Source organism: Thamnophis elegans, chromosome 16 (assembly GCF_009769535.1).
Source record: "Thamnophis elegans isolate rThaEle1 chromosome 16, rThaEle1.pri, whole genome shotgun sequence".
Taxonomy (NCBI): domain Eukaryota; kingdom Metazoa; phylum Chordata; class Lepidosauria; order Squamata; family Colubridae; genus Thamnophis; species Thamnophis elegans.
The window spans coordinates 7812455-7833618 of NC_045556.1; the positions used below are offsets into that span (position 1 = coordinate 7812455).

General features: G+C 37.9%; 1 protein-coding gene across 5 annotated transcripts in view; it reads right to left on the reverse strand.

The window, feature by feature from the left end:
* The window catches only part of MYO9A (myosin IXA), a 101881-nt gene that overhangs the window by 60627 nt on the left and 20090 nt on the right, over window positions 1-21164 (reverse strand). For 4 of the 5 annotated variants that reach the window (XM_032232912.1, XM_032232910.1, XM_032232906.1 and 1 more), the window contains exons 3-9: window positions 13076-13170; window positions 11145-11207; window positions 9828-9927; window positions 8247-8303; window positions 5010-5107; window positions 4520-4646; window positions 2201-2290 (exon numbers count right to left, since the gene is read on the reverse strand). In XM_032232912.1, the coding sequence (XP_032088803.1) occupies window positions 2201-2290; window positions 4520-4646; window positions 5010-5107; window positions 8247-8303; window positions 9828-9927; window positions 11145-11207; window positions 13076-13170 (630 nt within the window). The remainder of the gene's footprint in view (window positions 1-2200; window positions 2291-4519; window positions 4647-5009; window positions 5108-8246; window positions 8304-9827; window positions 9928-11144; window positions 11208-13075; window positions 13171-21164) is intronic. The other variant, XM_032232911.1, reaches the window with a different exon arrangement.

Here is a 21164-nt window from a genome sequence, read left to right on the forward strand (position 1 = left end):
TTCTTGTAACTGACAGAAATGTCATGTTTTCCTGTAGCTTGCAGAAAACATGGAGGCAGCTAAAACCAACCTTAACTTAACAGAGTAGTTTAGCTATACTGTTGAATTAGCACTTAAACATATACACTTTTCCCCCCGCAAAAAAGGAACAGATGGGTGTCATATTATCTTCTCTTCCCTCCAGTTTCTTCTTCTCAGAAACTTCTTCTGTTTCTTACACTGATGTCATTTCTTACATGTGCTGCTAAAGTAAGTGGCCAAGACCACTATACATGCAAAAACCACTCCAGAGTGACTCATACAAGAACTGTGACCATTTTTCAACCTCAACTATGTCTTAATACAGTTCTGTATATTATTAATACAGCCGTTTGCAAAACCATTTGCTTCTGTACAGAAAGGAAAATCTTTTAATCTTAGAAGACAGAGTCTGCATAGTATTTTACATTTTAGCTGATTCAAGTTTCCCCCTCGGGTCATATTTCAAGGAGAGCATTGTATCATAGCGCCTTTTGTTAACAACCAGATCTTCATTCCAGAAGTCCATCTTTGGTCAAGAACAGCCCATCTATGCAACTGTTCATGAAGTCGCCATCTGCTAGGAAAAGTACGTATTCTTATCTACCACATTTACTGGTTTGATAAATTCCGGCATGACGGCATGGGCCTGACTTCCTTTCCAGCAGAGAGTTGGAGGTCTTGCGGGACGGCTGGGGTGCTTATGATGTCCACCTGGAGAAGGGCAAAACGGTCACCGGACCTTTGGGAAAACCCTTTTGGCTGTCTTACTGGCCCCAACGCTCCGACACAGACATGGGATGGACTCATAAGTATTTCTACCGGGGAGCCATGCATCTGGCTCTGTACACGCACCCGCGTGAGGAAGACAAGGCGCCTCACGTCAAGCAAGTGGTGCGTGAAACGATCCAGTAAGCGAAGAAGATAATTGCAATAGTCATGGATCAGTTCACTGACAGGGACTTCTTCTGAGATATAGTCTATATGATCTTAGATGAAGAGGGCTCCATATTCTTCCTGGAGATGTGCAAATGCATGGACCTAAATGATTTCCATATCAGGGATATACGTGTACTTAGTCAACTGAACGAATGTAACACATACAGTGCAGCCACAGGTAGAATGTGCCTCCCTAAATAGTATTGACAAAGCAAAATCTTTCACTTCTGGGCCTGTTGGTTGTGGCTGGGAGAAGATACACATCATTTATCCCTGAGACAGAAAAGGTAGGACATATTTTATACATTCTAAAGCAATGACTTATGCCATCACAGGGGCAGCTTAGAGGGACTATTCCCTATTGTACCAACCAATCGATATCAGAAAAATGTCTTCCTGGAAGCTTGCCTGGAACATCTCAGGGTAAGAGATGTTAACCGGTGTAGATCCAGATGCATGACTTATCCAATAAAGAGTTAAAATTCATACACAGAATCTGAACTAACTAAAAGGCCTGCAATATTGTTAGGTTCCCTGATAGTGTTATTTATTTACTAAAAGGTCTATGCCACTCAATTTCCATAAGTTCTGAGCAATTCACAAAAGCTCAGCATTAAGCATCGTACACCAAGCTCAAGGAATCCATGTCCCACCAGATGTTGCTGAGCTACAGTTCCAGCAATATCAAGCAGAACATGTGTTTCATGACCATGAAAAAAGACACAAGCAGGAGGGAGTGATTAAAGCAGGGGAAATAAAGGATTGCTTTGTTGTTTGCTTCTTGTTCAACCGTTCACTCCATCCGGTTCAATCAAAGGTTTATTTGCCTATTTTTACTACATCTTCCAGCTCATTTGCATTACAGTATTAAGTTATGTGCCAGAATGTCACATGATGGTTTAATTAACATGACTGTACTGTTTTATTTCTGATAATGAGATGTTATCGAAAGAAGCTGACTTTACGCGATGACTGACATGACTCATCAATACACCAGAGGAAAATTAGCACGTTGAACTTAAGGCATGTTCAATGGATGGACATTCTTGAACACTGCGAAATCAAATAATATACGGCTTAATCGCATGCTTTAAATATTCAGGTTTAATGAGGTCGAGGGCTTGGCTATCTAATGGGCTCTTTATCAATCTTTTCCCGCAAGGATTTGCAGGTATTTCTAAAAATAAAATAAAATAAATGATCTCATGTAATTTTCCACGTTTCAGACGACTGCTACACATACCTCTGCCAGTTTGTATGGTAATACAAGCTTTTCTCCGACAGTCACTGTTTTTCTTGTAATCAGCGCTTCAAGCAACATTTCTTCTTTCACCTAAAAAAAAGGTCATGATTTTAGAATCATAGTACGGTCCAAGCTTTGAAAACAAGCAGAGTAAACTTTCTAAAAGGAATCTGAGGTAGATTTTCACCACCACAGATCCATAGAAGGCCTTTACAAAAAAAAAAAAGGGGGGGGGTTCTATAGCTACTGATGAATGCTACTCTTTGTGTTAAAAGGAGCTTTTTAAAAAATCAATGGTGCTAAGGACCTTCATGAATTTTAAAATGACACATCATCTTAAGTGAGACTGGAGCGGGGCTGTCAAAATGCCGGCTCGCGGGCTGGATGCATCACATGCTGGCCACGCGTGATTTAGTGAAGGGGGCAAAAAGGCCTGATATGTCACGTGTTGCTGCCATGACGCCGTGAGTTTGACACCCCTGGGCTAGAGGAAAAAACTATCGTTGTTCTGACCTAAGCTTCCCGAGAAAGCATAAATCACAATCTTAGTCCCAAAAACCCTCTTTAAACAGCTGTGACTTATGGTCATTCACAGCACGCAAGTCTTCCCCAACAGTCTATGAAGATTCCGACAGATGTCTGCTCGAGTTGCCACAGTCTTCCAGGGGAATGTTGATAAATACCCACCTTATCTCTCTGGTGATGCTATCAGAGACCTAATTGCCATATGCAGAGCAAGGCCAAACTTAGCACAGAGTCTAACAGAACTTCTCAGAGCCTGAACCAACCAGATGAACTAATTGCTTCCTGCAAATTGCTTCCTGCAAAGGAAGCAAATTGCTTCCTGCTCTTTTATGTCTTATGGGAGGGGCCAAGCCTCTCATCTCCAAGCCTTACTCCCAAGTCGCCCCTTTTTTCTTCATTGTTCTTGTTTTCTGGGAGCTCGACGCATGCGCACACTGGGAACAGGCTCCCGCTGTTCTCCTTCCTCGCTGATGTCAGACTCAGGAGGCTCTGGAGGCAGCACATAACTACCAGATGGCCTTGGCTCCCTCTCTGCCTCCGACAGAGAGCCCTCATCAGAGTCTTCCCCAGACTCCAGGACTGGCCCATGTTCCTTCCCAACCTCCTCGCTGTCCAACTCTACTGCCAGTTCCGCAGTCTGCCGGCGGACCACAACAATTGTGTACTTTCTACATGGTCTTACATAGAACCATGTCTAACAATCTCCTCTTCTTGTGAGGGACTGATGGTGGCATAGAGCTAACTTGTGGAGAGCAGAAAAAAATGGTAGTGTCACAAGCAAGGCAACAGCAATTCTAGAGACAGCACTGAGGCTACACTGGAGGGATCAGAAACGCTAAGTGAATCTACTGGTACCCACCAGAGAATATTTGCAAAGACACAAAGTTTTGGGTCGGTGGGACACCTTGAAACAGAAAAGGCAGTCGTCTCTTGCTTTGAAACTACTGGCACGTACAACAAATACCCCTAAGATCTGTGGCAGAAAATATTGAGCAGACCGTATATTTGGAGAGGTTAAAACTCCTTTGTGAGTTATGATTCACTGAAAGGATATCATTCCAGTTGGACAGAGATTCACATTCCTCCAACACAGTATCTGTAAAAAGGCAGCATTTATTCAACATTGCTTTCCTACAACACTCTCTCTCTCTGGCTAGTAAAATAAAATGCAAAATAGCATCTCAAGGAATCCTTGGCCTGCCTCTCATTATTGCAGTTTTGTTCCAGTTTCAAGCTGGCTCAGATTAGAAGATTTTGTGAACCTCTGACCTTGAGTTCTTTTTCAAAAAGGCAACTATGAACACACAGTACTTTAAATGATTGCATATTTTACAGCAAAGAGATTTTTAGCTAGCTCAAACCATGAATACCTTAATAAGCCATCTGTGGTAAAGGGCTTTGGTGACAAAGGAGATGCTATAAAATACGTTCAAGTTCAACCAATTAACTGGCTTCTGATGCCAGATGAAGGGGAAAGATTTTGTCTTTTAAACAAGCACTTTAAAGAACACTGAAATAGACAGCCATCACATGAGATATATTTTGCAAACTTCAGTTTATTAAAAGTTGTTTCAATAATATCAGTGGAAAGTCCTAATAAGTAAATGTGGATACATTGGAGGTATTATTTTATGGAGGACCATTTAACCTCACTTATCTTACTCCAGAAACTAATATACTACCAATATGGAATCCAATAACTTTCACATTTATCTTTATATATTATGTGGAAGTAGAAGAAAATGTAAAAGGGGGGGAAAAGTGGAAGGCTTATGTCCAAAAGTGATATCTTACCTCAAGTAACTCTGAGACAATAGGCAAGACTTCTGGATTACAGATATCTATGGAATCGTCTCGGTAGGTTTTTTTCTTATAACAGATGTTACCCAAGTGTAGTATTGCTGACAGAAGGGAAAATATCCTAAGAGCGCAAAGCAAGAACAATAAATGAAAGAAATTAAATTAAGTTCACGTAAATCAAGTGTTATTACATGTTAATGAAGTTGGTGTTTTTGTATCTTCAACTTAAAGCCACCTTGTGGTATATGTATGGTTCCCTAAATCACACATAAATCAATTCTCATAAATTGTATAAATACATAGGTAAGGCAGATTTTCCTGCTTTTCCATAATTTGTTATATGGGAATAATTAGAAAATGCCATCCATGATTCATAGGGTTAAAATGGTTAATATTTAATATTTTCCACTAACAGACACAATGTTGGGCACAGTAACTATTAAAAGGTCAATTCACAATCACCTTCTAAAGAGAAATAACTTACTGCCTGCGGGTCTTGGGAAGAAAGCCCACCATCTCCATAGCTAGCTGCAAACGTTCAAAATCATGCTTCAAGTCTTCACCTTCAACAGAGAAGCAATCCTATCGAGTCCAATACAAGGAATAATTATTAGCGTGGGAAAAACAGGCATCCGAAAGTTACAAAAATATTAACAATACGACATAAAGTTCAATCTGTACAACACTGGGATGGTGAACAGATTTGGAATCAGAATAATCATCAAACTGTACTGAAGTCCATTCTCCATACCACACTTCACAATGTCGTGTAACATGAGAAACAAATTTAGTTATAAATAAGTGGTGGAGGAATTGCCCCAGCTGAATGAAAGATTCCTAAGATAACTTTAAGAAAAACACATGCTGGGACATGACCACTTCTGAAAGGAGGAATAGGTCTAAAAGAAGAAAAACTCAGGCTTCTTCCTAGAGACCTTCCATCTTTGTAAGAATAACTGTGTTCACTTTGTCTACATGGAACAGTAAACATAGTTCGTACCTAGGCTTTGTGCTCTGCAGTTAAAAACCAACGGAGAAGACAAACGCTAGATATCCTTTGCCATTCAGCTGTCTTGTGAATTATGCAAGATTTTTTTTTCCCCTTGGGACTTATCAATCACTGTACAGCTTCAACCTATAGAGTTACAGGCTGCATACTTTACAGTATTTTTAATCATTCGAGAGTAGACATTATATTACATAACCTTCAATTCAACAGAGTGGGCTCGAACACCAACAAGTTATTTGAAGAATCTGTAAAATGTTTTTTAAGACAAAGCTGGACTATTTCAGAGTCCATGCGACACTCCACCTCCACCCTAGCACTGCATTCCGTTTTTCAAAAATAAAATAACATGTAAGTATCAGGGAGAATTTCTATTTCTATTATTTATACCTTTCTACTCAGGATTAATAGATATAGGAAGCTAACTGGGGCATGAGGTAAGAGAGCTTCGTTCTATTCCCTGCTGTTTCTCACGACAGCATTTTTAACTCTTCATGCTTAATTCATGTAGTGATGTTGCCGTATGAACACTGGGACGGGCTTTTTGTTTTGTTTTTGGGGTGCTGTGCAGTTTGGTAAGACTATTGCAGAAGGCTGTAAAAGGCTGAGTTTTTATTTAGAAAGAGGGTCTGAGCATAGGAGACCCTACTTTATCTGGCAAGGATGTAAATCAAATTGATACTTGAAGAGAAGAGGAACAAGAGCAAAAAGAAACCATGAAGGAAATACAAAGCGAAGTTGGAAGTTGTCCTAGATCAGTGATGGCGAATCTTTTTGGCATTGAGTGCCCAAACCGAAACGTGTGTGCATGTGTGCGTGCCGGAGCGCCGGAAACCCAAAGACCAGCTGGCCGGCACATGCATGCCTTTTTTGGCTGTTTTCACCTGAAAACCAGCCCGAAAATGGCCAAAAAACAGCTTGAAAAGAGCTCGGAAAATGGCCCCCAAACCACCCTGTTTTCTGGGCATTTGGGAGGCCATTTTCTGGTGCTCCAGCACCCACGAAGACCAGCTGCCAGAAACCAGAAGAACAACTGGCAACGGCATACGTGCCTACAGAGAGGGCTCTGTGTGCCACCTCTGGCAGGCGTGCCATTGGTTCACCATCACAGTCCTAGATCAATAGAGAAAAGATAAAATATAAGAGTTACAGTCTAGAATACAAGACTGTAGCTCTTGTATTAAAATACAAGAACTTTGTATTTTAATAGAAAAACTTAAAATAGGTCAAGGATAAAGAGAGCATTTACTACCACTGTGCCGATTAATACTTTAAGGGTAGCCATTTTAATTTCCTGGAATCTCAAGTTTGACAGACCCCCACCAAAAAAAGTTTTATAAAGCTTCAACAATATAGGACAGACCTATTCCGATATCCCTCTGCTTAACTGAGCAATGTTCACTATCAGGCAGGCTAGCAGAAAAAAAAAATGATTTGATATCTATAGTTTCCCGCAATAAATCCAACTCAGTTCCAGAGAGTTGAGCTAATTGAAATCTTTGCACTGAACCATTTGCTTCTGCTGATTTAAAAACAAGTATTTTACTGAGCCGTCTAGTTCTTGCAGTTTAAAAACAATAAAATGGAAATGGAAAAATATATTTTCTCAATAAAAATGAATTAAAACATTGTTTCATTACATCTTATTTGTAAACAAGTTAGAATTGTTGACATGCGATTAGAATAATCATGCTTTTGGAAATAAAATGGGAATTATATTAAAAGATCAGAGCAGTTAATTCAAATGGAATTAAAACGATTATTCTTCAGTTACTTAATCATTTTTTTTTCCTTTCACTTTACAAACTACACTTTGGTTACAACTTGGAGAGGCCCCTAAGAGTTGTTTCCAAGGCTGTTATTACTATTGTTCTAAAAAAATATTGAGTTATAATTCTGTGTTGACCATCATCCACAGTCACTATCATGAGATGGACAGTCATACAAATTGATTTCATACATACATAAAATCAAATGCAGTCCTGGACCGAAGGTTAAATCAATTTTACTGAATTCCACTGATGTATCTATAGCTGCATGTACCTAATAATTAGGGTTTTTTAAGCCACAATTAACTGAGGATAGTGCCAAAGTGGCCTGGTTTACTCATAAGAATTGGACATAATGGATGGATTCACACATCCTGCTAAACCAAGAACAAAACAAAACTTGCGTGAACCAGGTCACTGAAATCAGATAAGATTCAAGAAGTAACATGGATTTTAAAATGAATGTATTTCTATCTAGAGCAGGGCTGTCAAACTTGTGGGCTGGATGTGCCATGCGCTGGCGACGCCTGGTTTAGCCAAGGGGGGGGGGGAGAATCATGATATGTCACATGATACCGCCCGTGATGCCGCGAGTCTGACACCCTCCTCTGGAGAATATATTATATCAAATATTATCCTGCAAAAATTATTCTGGGCAAAGTTTATTTGTCTGCATTTTGGAAAACAGAAGCAAGAGAAAATGTTATACACAGTGCTAGTTGCACCATCCTGTGACATGATACTTTCCCATTTAAAAAAAAGATAACTACAGAAAAATGACCCCGAGAACTACTTAAGAGAAAAGTACTTAACAGTTGAGGCCATCAACTGTTAATAAAAAGCAACTGATTCTGCATTTGCTTTGCATCTTGGAGCAAAGCCGAAAGGCAAGGAAAGGCCTATCACCAGTAACCCAGAATGGATGGATGGATGGACTTGTACTGACCGGCTCAGAGTCATAGTAACAGTCATCCCAGCTGTGTTTAGGGGGTTTCTTTGTCATCTGAAAGCAAGGCAGATTGGGTAAGTAGCATTCCAAATCCCACACAACAATCTCTTTCTACTTGTCTTCTGTGTCTGTAGGCATTAAATGTCAGGCAAATTTCCCACTGCAGAAATGCATCACTACTTTCCTCCGTGTTCCTGTAACTGTTCACCTTGCTTTGAGAAAGTGTACCCCACACAATTTTATCACGTTACTGAAAAGCCTTTTCATTTTATAATTAAACTGGAGGATATTGTAGAATGTGTTGGCATTTCTACCTCATTTAAGAATGTTCCATCATATATATTTTGTTCATTGCCCAAACAATTACGTAAAGTAGACCGACTATCTTTCAACCTTTTTAATGTAGTGCTGGTGAAGAGGCAGACAAGTCTCTGCTTGGGGTGATGTACATATACTGCAAAATATGTAACTGAATAAATCACTCCAAAACCAAGAAGAGCCTTCTATGCACTCCACAAAACTACCAGCACTGGTCTGATTAATTTCCAACATTAAAACGATCTGTGATATTTAATAATTTTATAATCTAAATTAAAATTAAGATTCCCATCTCGTTAAAAGTAGTTTTATAAGCTTTTCAATAAAAGTTCTCAAATATTTCTTATTGTGACCAAACAGAAGTCATTTGGGTAAAACTGAAATCTAAAATTACAATTCAATTTGTAAAACTAATGATATAAAGGTTAGGTATTATCTGATTGCCAGATTCTCTGGCTATCCATCCCAGGAAGTTTTTAAAATAGGAAATCAAAGCAAAACTTAAAAATTCTACTTTTTAAAATTTCAAATATACCTGTATCACTCCTTCAGTGATAATTCAATCATTAAGCTATCTAGGACTCTATTTAAGATTTCTCCACTTGCTTCCTACTGAAGCAATGAATAACAAATGCAGAGAGGAATCATTAGTAGTGATCTCACATTATCTTATACTGAAAAACCTGCTGTGTTTTGTACCATTTGACTAGTGGAAGGAAAGTAATTTAGGATTCAATCTTAAAAGTATTTAATTATGTTACATAATTCTAATGGGATAGCATTTTAGCACCTTAACTGTTCTTCCATCTTTGGTTTTATTGCATTCAAAACCCCTGGGTACTCAAGAAAACAAATTATATAAATGTTGTGAAATGTTAGTACAAGATGCAGTATCCCCATAATTTCAATTATTTACAGGCAGTTAGGATTAATGGACATTTGTAAAAATATTAAAACATCATGCTACCAAACAAAAGAATTAGGAAAACATGCAAGTTGTTTAAGATGTGCAAACATGGGAAAATAAAATAATAAACATCTATTAGCTGTTAATATTAGAGTTGCTTGGAAAATTATACATTCTTTTGAAAATCTACGATCCAGTTATCTTTTATTTCATAACAGTTCTCTATCGTAATGATCAGTTGCTGATCATTTCTGAGCGGATGACATGAACAATAGTTTTAAAATACCATTGCGAGAATAGCCCATTGCTCTACAGTAAAACACAGGTATACAAAGCTGCTTCCATATTCCCACCTGATTAAGGTAGTGATATTCATCAGGCTGTTTAAGGTGAAAAGCAGATTTCTCTTCTTCGCTTGCTCCTGCCAGCAGGTAATAAAATACATGGTAGTTCCTGATAACAAGTAAAAATGTATTACAGTAAAAAAAATGGGTAACTAGATAGACAACAGTGGGAAATATACAAATTATTGGCATATCAGGAAGGAACTGGGAAAAAAGGTGGTGACTCAACAGCATGGAGTCCTTTGTATTACTGGAACTCATGGCTGCAAGTATAAAACCTAAACCTAGTACTACCTTATCTTGCTTTTTCTAAATCCAAGGTGATTATATATACAGGTAGTCCTCCATTTACAACAATTCATTTAGTGACTGAAAAAAATTACTTTGTCACTTAACAACTGCAGTGATTCACTGAACAATTGTAGCAAGAAAGGTTGTAAACTCGGTCAAAATTCACTTAACAAATGTCTCACTTATCAACAGAAATTTTGGGCTCAATTGTGGTCGTAAGTTGAGGGCTTCCTGTATACAAAAACAAAGTGGTAACAATAAACTACCAAAATAGGAAAAAGTGCTCCAAGATTATTTCCTGAAAGATGTCTTCACAGATATGTAAGCAGGGTCTTACTTCTTTCTAACTTGTTAAGTTTTGTACAAATATTCATAAATCTGATCTCTCTGTTTGCGGAGGCCGGTGTGTCATTTTTCAGTTTTCAATGTGGTGGAAGATCTATGCTGAAAATAATAATAAAGAAAAACACCACAACCTTCCATCTTATACAAATTGCTGAAGGGGGCACGGGGAGGAAATAACCCACTGTTCTCTTTCCTGTCTCCGTGTAAGAAGCAAGTACAATTTAAACTGGAGTGCAGTGTTAATAAACTACTGCAGCACGTTTCCCTCTAACTTCCTTGCACATTGAAGGGTGTGCAATCCATTATGAAGAACAATGTAATTTCTGAGCAAGAAACACAACTGTTTATGTGAGCTCCTGCTCTTGACCTGCAATCCTTGCTTAGAAAATTTTGGAATTCCTAGGTGCCCAGGAATTTCATGGGAACCTTTATTACTGACTACTAATTTCCAAGAAGTTAAAAACAGGATTATAACAACAAGCCCTCAAAGCTGGGACATGAATTAGTCAGCAATAAGTATGTCATTCCATATTTTGGATAAGAACCATCGCTTCCAAAATGTGAAAAGCAGGCACGCACAGTTTATAACCCAGTGAAATAATTATACTCTGATAATTCTAATAGTTGTTTTGATTTATCTTCCTTTATTTGTTCCAGTAGCTTATATATGTTATTTCGTTAGTTACTCACCTTTCATTATGTTCCTGATAGACTAGTCTGGACTTTTCTAGTAGATACTTTTCAACATAAGCTCTAGAAGAAAAAGAAATGGCAAAGTATTGTATGAGAAGAATACTGTACTTGGGGGGGGGGGGGGGGGAGGAGCCCTAATTCATACAAGGGATAAAACAATCCTGTAACTGAATCCATCTCTTTCACTTTCTTTCTTGGTAGCATTTTCCATTTCCCAAAAGAAATATAAGTACCCTAATTACTGCAAAATTTGGGTTTCCTTTGAATTGTGCTGCAAAATATGGTGACCTGATGAGTCACTATATCATGGTGATGTCGCCTGCCCATATTAGTATTACAGTATTGCATCCATCCTAGAGCTATTCTAATTCTTTAGCTTTTAGATTAGACTCTTAATTTTTTTTACAAAGATACACTTTCTAAATGGTACCCATGTATTAGAAGGATGGGACATTTTTAATATAAATACTCAGAAGACATATGGGACAAAACTGAATTTTATATATGTACAGTATATGTATATCTCTTTTATCCCAACTTGGCTGGACAACCTGTAGCACTATCCATTAAATGGATACCATCAAATGTATTTAGCAGATAAAAGAATATGAAAAGCAATTTGCTAAGGCACTGTAAAAGCAGAAGTGTTGTGAATGCCCCAAACATCCTTCAGTAACAGAGATCAAAATTTTAACAGATTTTTATTTATCTACATGTTGAATATCATAGCCCTATTCATTAATATTCTGTATCAAAGAAAAGGTCAGATGGATATAACTTCCTCAGAGCCAAAATCAGGTGCTATTCTTGGCACCTCAGATGAACAATTATGCCAAAATTGTTATAGAAAAATACATGTCTTAATGTTTTCTGACTGATACATCTGGGGGCCCAAAGTTGTTCACATTTATTAATCCTAAATGTGATTGCAGAAAAAAAATACAAGATGTAGCAACAAAAACAGGATTTTTATATCCTGCTTGCTCTTAAAACTTCAGGAAGATAACAGACGACATAAAATCTGTAACTATGACGGTATACTGCTCAGGTAAATTACTAGTTTTGTTTCCTTGTTTTTTGACAAGGAAAAACAATAGCTTTAAAGAAACTGAAGCAGAGAATAAAGGAAGATTATAGAGTTTTTACCAAGTCATTAATAGAATTGGAAGATTCTACCTAAACAGCTGAAAATACAGCACAATGATCAGCTAGGCCTTTCAAAACCTGGAAATTCTACAAACCCAAATGTTTCACAAAGTAATATCACAGAGTAAGTTCTACTTTTTCAGACGTTTTTCTGCTTTAATATACTTTTAAACTGTTATACCTCCAGAAGATTGTCATACAACCATCAATTTTTGTGCTGGTCCTTCATATAATTGAGCATAATATTTTCTTCTACTTTTGAAAATGGGCTAATTAATAATGTCTTAGTGGAATCAATCTAGAATAGCTTATTTTCTGATTTGAAGGCATAGTACCTTAAGGGTCCTTCCATTTGCATTCATAACATTGTAACGGTCTTGAAAAAAACATTTGTTTTGGATTCCAATAGCTATGAATGATCTGTACTATCCAAACTAGAGCCAAAGAAATCTAGAGAAAAATATCTAAGTGGAGAGGAGTTGCTCAACAATTTATTATATCAATTAATTAAAAATACATATTTCAGAATTTTTTCCATCTCCCCTGTGATTGAACCGAAAAGTTGTAATGAAAAGAATGTAGGAAGTTGCTTTCCTTAACAAAAGACACCTATATCAAGTCAATTATTTCTCCTACATGACAAGCCCACCTCTTTCCCAGACAAGCAGCTACAGCCCAGATTTACACAGGATGTTTTACATTCTAATCATGCATATAAAGCTACTAACAGCTGCAAACCATTCATGCCTAAAGCTCTTTAGTCACTGCTCATTGCCACTTACCCACGCACAGTGCCAGTCTCCTGATAATTTACTTGAATAAATTTGCCAAAGCGACTTGAATTGTTGTTGTGTGCTGTCTTGGCATTCCCAAAGGCCTGTCAAAATAAGAAGAAAAGTAAGTGTCACAAACCTACCAGAACAATTCACTGCAGAGGTAACTTGGAGATGACGGTCTGCCATTTACTACATGCCATTGGCTTGTGTCATCCTACCAGGAGCTGAGTTCAAATCAAGGGCACTGCCATTGGCTAAGGCCAGCAGGGCTGAATGGAAGTGACACCATTTCGTAGAGGCTAGAGAATAATCTGACCACACACACACACACACACACACACACAAAGCCTAGATCTCCATTCTGAAACTATGCCTCAATTGCTTTGAGATACAGGTAATCCTTGACTTACAATTGAGCCCCAAATTTTTGTTGTTAAGCGAGACAGTTGTTAAGTAAATTTGGACCCATTTATGACCTTTCTTGCCACAGTTGTCAAGTGAATCACTGGAGTAGTTACGCCATGAACACGGTTGTTAATTGAATCTGGCGTCCTCATTGGCTTTGCTTGAGAGAAGGTTGCACAGGGGGATCCCATGACCCTGGGACACTGAAACTGCCATAACTTTGAGTCAGTGGCCAAGTGTCTGAATTTTGATCACGTGACAGTGAGGATGGTCGCAAGTGTAAAAAACAGTCGTAAGTCACTTATGTGACTTCAGTGCCACTGTAATCTTGAACAGTCACTCAATGAGCTGTTGTTAGTCGAGGACTACCTGTACAAACCAGATCTAACGTGAGCTTCTGATGTATGTGATACCCATGGTGGGATATTTCCTTGACTGTTATGGTGGCCCATCCTCAGAAAAGACAAAACAAAGTCTTTAAGCACAGAAAGTCTGGACAGATTGTCCCAAGGGTGCTTTTGCAAGGGGCAACTGGACTTTCCTTGTTTTTTCTTTGAAGACGTTTCACTTCTCATCCAAGAAGCTTCTTCAGCTCTGACTCAGCTGTGAAGAGGTTTCTTGGATGAGAAGCGAAACGTCTTCAAAGAAAAAACAAGAAAAGTCCAGTTGCCTCCTGAAAAAGCACCTTTGGGACAACCATGACCTGGATGACGGAGAATCTCCATAGACTTCTGGGCAGATTCATCTCCAACCCAGCAGCTTGGAGAAGATGAGACTGTGCAGAAGGAGGGAAATAAACTGTATTCACAATCAAGGCCTCATAGCCAGTTGCTTAAAGGATCCTGCCTCTGGCAATTTGCAAGCCCTCTCTAACAAGGATGATCTGATGATGAATCACGCTCAAATTCAATACCAAACTGAATTTGGTATTCAATAAATACCTAATTTAATTGGGTTAAAAAAGAATATGCTTATTAATAGAAAGTATACGTTATCTTCTCTTTTCATTTCCCTATAAACATCTGCTTGGAAAAAAATAGCAAGTAGCAACAAGTCTGTCTTCAAAAATATGTGCGACAAGCTTGGAACATAACATAAAAGCGACTTTAGAGCATAAACACAGCTGTAGTCAACATTCCCTGCATTAAATCACTTAAATGGTTTGGATGTATATACTTCTTGGAATTTTACATACTGTTGACATTAATTTTATCATAACAGGCAAGGCATCTGAGGGAATGTTATATGTATTAATTCTTATAATTTAGACATTGAGAAAAAAAATCACCATGCATCATCTTTAAGATAGCTCAACACTAGATTTCTTTATAGTTTCTTGAACAGAAAGATTATGTTCTGTTTCTGCAAAACCAGATCCTAATAATGTCCCTGACTGTTAATCACGTGGAATCTACTTCAAAGGAATCTGGAAAAATCTAAGAATTTGTATGCTAAATTATCTTTGCCAGTAGGCAAGTTTGGAGAAAGCAGAAATATACAGATACTATTTTCTCAGTACCTTCAGTATCTCTTTTTACCAGGAAAGAAACATTTAGAATACTGTTTAGCTGAGTTGCAGCTCATCAGGCAATATATTTCTACTGTTGTATCAACTTTGCTGTGGGGATCAGGTCAATGCTGGCTAAGAAAATTACATGCACTATACATGTTTTCTACAATTATGAGAAAAAAATATAGCTTGAGCTGTAAGACGAACTTAATAGGAGATAGTTTTGGACAGGATTCTTCTAAATATTTGCAAAGACTAAAACCTCCCCCCCCCAAAAATTAGTCAATCCGCACATTATATTTGTTACTGTTGGTATTCTAGTTTTACACAATAAAACAATGTGTCTGATTATCTCTTTAAATTTAAATTTGAATGGCCGCTTTCTCCTTTTGTACAATTAATCTCTTACCATTTTTTTTTGTTTGAAGATTGCTGTTCACATACTCTTGGTGTTCTTTAAGGTTAAAAAAACCTATCTGTTCTAATGCCAAAGAAGAGATTTCAGCTATAGACCTGAATAATTACTATGGCTGAAATCTCTTCTTTGGCACCATAACGGATAGTTTTTTGACCTTAAAAACCTGGGCTGTTAGAATAAGGAAGTTTCAGTGACAGTTAATAGGTGGTTATTAGTCCAATTATATAAGAATGGCAGATTCACAGAAACCTGCTTAGAAAAAAAAGCAAATAGCAAAATAAATGTAAGCAGAATGGAAACAGTTTTCATTGCCTAGATTTGAGGGCACCTAGCAGGGGTGGGTTTCAACCGGTTCGCGGCAGTCCCCGCGAACCGGTTGGTCGGCGAACCCGGAAGTAAGTAACTTCCGGGAACGGCGAAGGGCGCACCCGCCCGCCCACGTTCCTTACCCGGTTTTGACGTTCTACGCTTCCACGCATGCGCAGGACGCATACAGCGCCTGCGCGATCCTCCAGGAGCAGCTGGAGCATTGCACAGACGCTAGTACGCATGCGTGCGCTGCACGCGTGCACGAGGACGCCGCCAGCCCCGTTCCAACTGAACCGGTTGGAACGGGGCGAGAAACCCACCCCTGGCACCTAGATAGGTAATAGCTGAATCATGGGGATTGAAGTATATGTGTCTTAAAGTCACCAAGGTTGGGAAACCCTGTTTTAAACCCTAAATTAGCTCTGTTCATAGTACTTCAGGGGTATCATCCTCTCCACATCCTTACTAGCTCCCAAAAATGCAGGATAGTTTACTGTTCTGTGATTGCTCAGATCAGAGGAAGATGGATTTCACCAGTAGCATGCTTCAAATAAGGGGATTATTTCAATTGAAGGAACTTCTCATGGCCCTGTCAACTTTCACCAGTGTGCACAGTCCATACATACCTATTTTTCAATTTATATTTATTTATTTGTTTTTAACCTTTGAGTCAGTGTTGATTCCTAGTAACTGTCTACATTACTATCTATAGTTTTCTTGGCAAGATTTCAGAAGAAGTTTCCTATTTCCTGCTTCCTAGGGCTGGGAGAGAATGATTGGCCCAAGGTTACCCAGTTGGCTTCGTGCCTAAGGCAGGACTAGAATTTACCTTCTCCCAGTTTCTTCCACATTTGAAAAATACATTTTTCAAATACATTTGCTAATATATATATATTTTTAGAAGGAAAGGTATCGCATTCAGGCAATGTACATCTTTTATTCTTCTACTTACCATAATTATTATCTATTTTTACAGTTATATATTTCTGCTAACTCAATTTTAGATACTCTTATTTCTCAAAACTGTCACAAACCCACAATTATAAATTGTGTTAAATTGCATTAATAAAGTATGAAGAATTATAACTAACTGAATCCAAATATTGAATTGTGCCCCACTGGCTACTGAGGAGTAGTTAAGAGTAGTTAAAGATGAAATACTCTTTTATTCACAGAATGAATCCTTTGTCTCTGTCGCTAATATGTGCAACCTCAAGTAATTTCACGTGCTGATCCTAAGGATTCAAGCTGGGATGGAATGAATCCTCTAAAAAGAGTGGGGTATTGTCTTCGGCAGACTGCAAGTAGCAGTTGTCACAGTGAATGCACAATGTTTCATGTCAGTATTAATGTTTCTTATTCACAGACATTTGGCTTAATCAGTCTGAATACGCACGGATATTGGAGAAAGTCCACTTTGTCTCCATAAATAGCTAGAATTGACAGAAACAGATGCCACCTATCAGACACCACATTTTTACCCCTATTTGAAGGCTCCAAGAATCCCTCAAAGACAAATGGAAAAGGCATGAAATATTGAATTGAGGGAACACGGTATGAGAAAATGTCTCAGGGGCTGCCACAAAGCAGAGGGAGTCGAACTATTCTCCAAAGCACCTGAAGGCAGGAAAGAAGCAATGGGTGGAAACTAATCAAGGAGAGAAGCAACTTAGCACTAAGGAGAAATTCCCTGACAGTGAAAACAATTAAACAGTGGAACAACTTATCTCCAGAAGTTGTGAATGCTCCAACACTGGAAGTTTTTAAGAAGAAGTTGGATATCCATTTGTCTGAAGTGGTGCAGGGTTTCCTACCTAAGCAGGGGGTTGGACTAGACAACCTTTAAGGTCCCTTCCAACTCTGTTAGTTTATGCTCTAAAAGCTGTGTAAGTATGTGGTGGCAAAAAAAACCAAAAGAATGGATCTATTCTGGTAGCCGCAGCGCGTGAGAGTGCGTGTCTTTTATGTAATAAAATGTTATGCGTCAGAAATAAGTGCTACCTTCCGAATCAAGTCAAGGAATCATGCAAATGTAAGCAAGGATGAGGGCCGTGGAACAGGGCTGTATAAGGAAGAAAGCTAGAGAGACCGAGAGTCTATGGCAAGATGGGAGATTGATGGATCTGGCTAGAAAACAGCTAATACAAACAGGATCTTGTTGATGGGGGAAGGGAGAGAGAACTGGAATGGAGGTAGAAAAAAGGGAAATTCACTCTCATTTATGCTGGTTGAGCAGGAAGGGGCTAACTAAGTGCAGATGTTGGAGTCAAATGAGCTTTTTTTAAAAAAGACCAATGCACCTTTAGAGGGCATATCTAAGATCCAAATCTACTTCTAATAATTTCTTGATGAATATCACTGTTATAGCTAACACGCCCCCTAACATGCTGAAACAATAATCAATGGACATATGTTCCCTATATGGGGAGCTGAGATACTTTCCTCTTAAGAACTGTAGAAGTTGGGTTTGGAAAGCAAACTAGTAGTCGGTTGGATGCAGTTTATATGTGGAAAATAGTATTGAGGCAGTTCAACAATAAATACTGGCTTCCCAGAGGTGCTCTACAAAGTAGACATGAAAATAATGTAATTATTAACTTTACTGGAATAAAATTCATATGTGGGAACAACGCGGAGGCCAAAAAACTACCCTTCAAGATGATTCTAAGCCTCTTGTAAGAAGTCATAAATATGTTTTTTTGGGATGTAAAGTTAATGATAAAAAGGTGTGGAATACTGGGCAAAGGCACTCTGTGTTGAGATTCAGGATTAGTTAACATCAAGGAGAACACCTATGGTTTTGCCCTCACTTGCATCTGGCAAAACTGGAAAAGTAAGTAACCTTGCCTGCCTTCAAACTGACAAATGGGAATGGAAGCTTTCCAATGTATGATGAAATCTGCATGAAAGCAATCAACGTTTTCCTCTTGACAATACTACTAAGGTTTTTAATTGTGCAGGTAACACCAAGAAAACAACTAAGCAAGAATCCATGCTTCAGCACTGCCCAACTTCTCAAAACCGGAGTATGGTTTACAACCATTTGTTTAGTGACCATTCAAAAGTTACAACAGCACAGAAAAAAGTGAATTGTGACTGTTTTTTCAGGCTTAGGACGGTTGCAGGACCCCTATGGTCACGTGATCAAAATCCAGACACTTAACTGCAGTGATTCACTGAACATCTGTGGCAAGGTCGGTCATAAAATGGGGCAAAAAGCACTTAGCTATCTCGCTTAGCACAGAAACGTCGGGCTCAATTCTAGTCGTAAATTGGAATATTCGACCCTTTGCCTAATCATCTTTTGCTTTACAGCTCCAGGATAGCTTGAAATACCTGGTGTCATGCAAGAGAAACACAAATAATCTCGGCCTTAAATGTGATATTCTTATCCACTGTCACTGTTAATCCTCCAATATAAACCTGCTTGATGAGGAACTAACGGTCCTGTTCCTTTAAAACTATTATTAGGCAACTATATCAGCATCTTCATCTAGTCTTGTATCAAGAAAAGTTCTCTCATGGAGTTTTGTAGAAACACATTTTCAATACTCAAAGCTCTCTACTTACTAAATTTAGCAGACAAGCTATTTATCTCTGTGATACGCATTCAGCTTTGCTTACCACGCAGTCCCTTTGTGTTTACTAAAAATAAAGGTCAACTATCGTTAGCGGCAACTTAGAAGACAGGAAGCATAAAATAATTATTCTCCACTTTAGATAAAACTATGTTGTATGTGTGGTTAAAACATCGCCGTCCTTGCAACAGTTACGATCGGTTAAATAAGCAGTGGTGTGTAAGGAAGTGAGATATTAAGTAAGAAAAACATTATTTGAACAGGCAAACAATTGAATACTCCTAGTGAACCTGAAATATGAACTAAGTTGGGAGAACGTTTAAAGATCGGTATTATTTTACTATGATTCTGGATTTCTTTCTAAAAGGACCACAATTTTTAACTGTAGTGGGACAATAACTGATATTTGGGAATATTTACGTATTAATTTATTTGTAAATTAAAAGATTTCACAAGGTTTCATAATCTTAAATCTATTCTCTTTGAAATTTGGCAAAAAATGGTCATTCCTTTCTGGATAAGTTCTGTGTGATGTCCACCCAAGCTTTCCCAATTTTGGCTATTAGAAATGAGGTTAGTAACAATGAAAGCCAGAGCTTTCCTTGGAAGAAAGTCTTAGAGGTTAATGAATATAGGATCTCAGCAATTTGTCCCATATCAAGCTTTTACTCTGATCATGTTTAATGCTAAAATCAGCAATTTTAGCAGATGACTCCAATATACTGTATATGCAGTGCCTTTGTCCTTGTGGCAGAAACTGAGTTGGCAGAACATGCTATTTTTATAAAGAAATACAATCTACTTATATTACTAGGAATATATTAAACTGAGATGGAGAATACACTGGTGTGTATCTCATGAGTGACCAATCACTGAAGTTTCTTCTATTGTGATCAGTTGGGAAGGTCAGTAAAGCCTAACACAATTCTAGGTATTCCCTCATAGTGCATTCATATATTATTAAGTCACTTTTTAAACTTTTAACAATGGATGATTGGCTACACTTAGTAGAGGTAAAAATTAACATAATTTTTACAGCTCATTGTAGAACAAGAGGACTTATATAAGCAAGTTTCTTCTGGTAGATGGATGGCTAAATCAGTTTGTTTCATATAAATGTGTTAAATGAGTATGAAGTGATACGTTTTCTATTTTATGTCAAATTACAGACAGTTTTAGATTTGTGCCCTAGTTCTTAATCAGAGTTGTTCGCAGTTTAAATAAGATGGAGCAGATCGCATTTAAAAGACACTTCAAAGAAATGGAAAAAAATCCACACATGAATGAAGACTATTTACTTCCTTTGAACTTGGGGGGGGGGGAGGGGGAGGGAAACGTTCTCTGCTAATCCACAAACACTAATAACAAACTAAAAGCCCATTTATAACAGTTCTGGTTTTTCATTCTTCAGATTTAAAAATCAAAATCAACAAAAAAATGGAGCATAATACCTAATACCTAATAATACAATATTTGGCACTGTTGTTCAAAAAGACTCAGACAAATCCTCTAATTTGAAATCTTTTTACAATAATGTTATATTTTGGGTGGAAAATATACAATATAATCTGTAATTTTTTTAAAGAAAAGATTTAAGAGAATTGACGGTGGATCTTGCTCTGAGTTCTTTGGTGCATTTAAAAAAAAAATAGTACATTCCAACCTAATGTTTTCCATATGTATTTCACTAGCAGAATCCTTACAATAGGAAGGAAATCTTTGCACATCTTTATCGATTGTTCCAAGATGAGAATAATGATTTGATTACTAGAAAACCCAACTGTTTTAGCACATCTTATGGAGAAGAAAAACTTTTATCATAAATTACAGGTAGTCCTTGACCTATGACCATAATTGAGCCCCACATTTCTGTCA